Source organism: Phaseolus vulgaris, chromosome 8, assembly GCF_000499845.2.
Source record: "Phaseolus vulgaris cultivar G19833 chromosome 8, P. vulgaris v2.0, whole genome shotgun sequence".
Classification (NCBI taxonomy): Eukaryota; Viridiplantae; Streptophyta; class Magnoliopsida; order Fabales; family Fabaceae; genus Phaseolus; species Phaseolus vulgaris.
In genome coordinates, this window is record NC_023752.2 from 15,606,444 (window position 1) to 15,610,706 (window position 4,263).

Below are 4,263 nucleotides of genomic sequence, written 5' to 3' on the forward strand. Positions count from 1 at the left end.
CTCCCTTAAGACACTCTTGATAGATGAGAGAAAAATCAAGGTCATCATGATAAAGTTCCTTAATGTGATCAAAGCCAAGATATTGAGGGCTTAAAAGATTTAGCAAAGTGTATCTTCAAGAAAGTGCATCCGCCACAATGTTTACTTTGCCTTGCTTGTGTTTGATCACATAAGGAAATTGCTCAATGAATTCCACCCACTTAGCATGCCTCTTATTAAGCTTGTTTTGGCTTTTCAAATACTTAAGAGATTCATGATCACTATGTATCACAAACTCTTTGGGAAAAAGATAGTATTGCCAAGTAAACAAAGCCCTAACAAGTGCATATAATTCTTTATCATAAGTGGAATAATTGAGATGACTTCCCTTCAATTTCTCACTAAAATAGGCTATGGGGTGGCCCTCTTGAAGGAGAACAGCCCCAATACCTATGCTTGAAGCATCACACTCAATCTCAAATGTCTTAGTGAAATTAGGAAGGGCCAAGATGGGAGCATTAGTCAATTTTTCTTTCAAAGTTTCAAAAGCCTTTTGTTGTGCTTCTCCCCATTGAAAGACCACATCCTTTTTCACTATGTCATTGAGAGGTGCGGCAATGGTGCCAAAGTTTGGGACAAATCTTCTATAGAAAGAAGCAAGTCCATGAAAACATCGGACCTCATTCAAGTTTTTCGGTGTAGGCCAATTTTGAATGGCCATCACCTTTGTTTTGTCCACATGGACTCCTTTGCAACTCACAAAAAACCCTAGGAATTCTATATGATCAAGAGCAAACATACATTTAGCAAGATTAGCATACAAATGTTCCTTCCTAAGGGTTTCTAAAACTTGCCTAACATGCAACCTATGGTCATCCAAAGATAAGCTATAAATGAGAATGTCATCAAAGTAAACAACAACAAACTTACCAATGAATGGTCTAAGAACATGATGCATGAGGCGCATGAAGGTACTTGGTGCATTAGTTAGACCAAAGGGCATAACTAACCACTCATATAAACCAAAGTTGGTCTTAAAAGCCGTCTTCCATTCATCACCCGGTTTGATACGGATTTGATTGTAGCCGCTTTTAAGATCAATCTTTGAAAAGATTTTTGAACCATGTAATTCATCCAACAAATCATCTAGTCTAGGGATGGGATGCCTATACTTAATGGTAATGTTATTGATGGCCCTACAATCTGAACACATTCTCCATGTGCCATCCTTTTTTGGCACTAAGATGATAGGCATAGCACAAGGACTCATGCTATCTTGAACCCACCCTTTCTCTATCAAAGCCTCAACTTGTTGGCGAATTTCCTTCGTTTCACTTGGATTGGTCCTATATGCTGGACGGTTTGGTAAAGAAGAGCCCGGTATCAAATCAATTTGGTGCTCAATCCCTCTCAAAGGTGGAAGTCCATTTGGAGGATCTTGAAACACATCTTGAAACTCTTCTACCAAATTTTCCAAGCAATGAGGACTATCAACAAGTGGTTCTACTCTAAGAGTTCTAGGGATGGCTAAGAAAAGAGGATGATGAGCCACTATTTCCCTTTCAATTTCATGCCTAGACACAAAGAGTGTAGGCTTAGAACTCTTATCTTTTTTATCTTTTTTATCTTTTTTATCTTTTTTATCTTTTTCACTCTCCCTCTTTTTCTTCATTATGACTTGGTCCTCATGGACTTCTCTAGGAGAGAGAGATTTTAAAGTAACCTTGTGACCATGGAATTCAAAAGAAAGTTTGTTGGTAAAGCCATCATGTAAAACTTTTCTATCAAATTGCCAAGGCCTTTCCAAAAGAACATGAGTGGCTTCCATGGGCACAACATCACATAATACCTCATTTTTGTATTTTCCAATGGAGAAATGGATGAGGACTTGTTTATTTACAACTATTTCTCCTACTTCACTAAGCCATTGTAATTTGTAGGGCTTTGTATGAGAGATAGTAGGCAATCCAAGCTTATCTACTACTCTTGTACTAGCCACATTTGCACAACTACCCCCATCCACTATCAAAGAGCAAATGTTGTTTTGAATAAGACATCTTGTATGGAAAATATTTTCCCTTTGACTTTCATCAAAAGGTTGTGAAACTTGTCCAAGAAGTCTTCTCACAACTAACAAATCCCCTTCAAGTGGACATTCACTCTCTTCCTCACTGGATGCACTAGAATGCAATGAATGCTTAGGAGAATCCGAATCATGCTCACTCACTACAATGGCTTCATGCATGTACATACTTCGTTTAGAAGGACAATTAGCAGCTTTGTGACCATAACCCATACATTTAAAACATTTAGTATTAGACGTTATAGTGGGTGATTTAGGCCTAGAAGTAGATGGCTTAGTTTCCTTGGGTTTGAAAGAAGGATCTTTGGAAGGAAATTTAGAAAAAGACTTTTTGTTCCTCCAAGACTTGTTGTAGTAACCATCATTGGGAGCATTTTTGAAAGAATTTTTCTTAGCAAGTTGGGCTTCCACCTTCATTGCAAGATGAACTAAAGAACCCAATGATGAATACTCTTGTAACTCAACAATGTCTTGAATATCCTTCCTAAGACCACTCACAAACCTAGCAATCATAGCTTCCTCACTTTCTTCTAATTCAATTTTAAGCACAAGCGTCTCTATCTCCTTATAATATTCATCCACATTTAGCGTGCCTTGTTGAAACCGTTGGAGTGTCAACATGAGGTCTTTCCTAAAATGTGGGGGCACAAATCTAGCATGCATGTGATCCTTTAAAGAGTTCCAAGAGTCCACGGGAGGACCCTTGTGATAGATAATGTCCTTTACAACACCATGCCACCATTTCATGGCATAATCACTAAACTCTAAGGTGGCTAGCTTAAGCTTATGCTCATCTTGGATCTCATGGATCTCAAATATTTGTTCACACTTAGCCTTCCAATCTAAATATACATTAGGATCACTAGAGCCATTAAAACAAGGAAGCTTGACCGAAGGAAGCCTAGACTTTGCATCTCGGTAGAAGCCATTGCCGTAGTGATGTCTCTCCCCTTGGTTATGATGTCTTTGTCCATGAAATTGTGGTGGAGTTCTCCTTCTCCTATGCTCTTCTTCACGGCCAAAATCATTTGAAGAAGCTCTTGTTGAAGGTCTATGTGAATGATGCCCATCATGGATAGAAGGAGATGGCCTAGCTTGTTGGACCTCCATCTTTTGCAATTTCTCTTCCAAGCGTCTAATGGTTCGTTGTGCTTCATGTAATTCACCAAGGATTGAAGCTTTGGAAGGAGAATGCTGCTTGTAGGATGCATCACTTGAAAATCCAGCCATTTGTAATTAAAAACAGCAAACACACAAAAACAGTAAAGAAGTCAAGAAACAAAATTAGCAAAAATAGTGAGTTTGGCAATGAAATTGCCGAAGTGAATATGGCTAGAAAAATAGGTCACTCTCAAAGAAATAATGTCCTTGCACCAATCTGATCTTGAGGTCTTGGAATCCTCAAATGAAATATGTCAAAGCAAGGCACACCAATCTCAAAGCCAACCACAACAAAGCCAAAGAAGCAATAAAGACAAACAAGAAAAAAGTATAAGCAAAGAAAGGCTAGAACAAAAGGAATATTAGATGTTTGACAAACTCAAAGATTAATGAACAAAAGACAAGCAAGAAAATTAAAGAACTCAATGAGAAAGTAGGCACACAAAAGAATACTTAAAGAAAAGCACTAGAGTAGATGAAGAAAACAAAAAATTAGCTACTGGAAAATATTTTTTATGCAAACTGTGCTTGATGTTCACTGATTTAACTGGAATGATATAGAGCGAACTGGATTATGAAATTTAAACCACAGAAACTTCAAGATGTTAACTCAATAATGGCACTGGAATCACTTAAAAACAGTAAGCCAATTAATTGAGATAAATTTTTCAAAATCGCTGCCAGATTACCGTATTTTTTTCGGCAGAATTGTACACTTTTTGTATTTTATTTATCATTTTTTGTGTACTTTGACTTTTTGAGTACTTCTTTTTTCTATGCTTTTATAACACTTTGAATAACACAAATCCAGAATTTCAGAATTTTCCAGTGAGTAAATCAATTGCAATAAGGAAAAACAGTAAGCATGTTTTCAGAAAACAGAGGAATCCTAATAGGAATGAAAAACAGAATTATGAACTAGCAAAGACATAATGGAAAATGATGTATAGGAACTTGTATAGGTCTAGAATACAAGTATGAACTCAATCTAAAACAGAAAATGCACAAAGGATCAAATATCAAACTCAGAAAATTATATG

The 4,263-nt window shown here is 36.9% G+C and overlaps 1 protein-coding gene across 1 annotated transcript; it reads right to left on the minus strand.

Annotated features, from left to right (window-relative positions):
- Window positions 1-853: 853 nt before the first annotated feature.
- Window positions 854-3,357, minus strand: LOC137825673 (uncharacterized; the record flags this gene model as incomplete). Its single annotated transcript, XM_068631405.1, has 1 exon — window positions 854-3,357. A coding segment is annotated over exon 1 (2,439 nt), but the record flags the coding sequence as incomplete, so codon positions are not given.
- Between the last annotated feature and the right edge of the window lie 906 nt (window positions 3,358-4,263).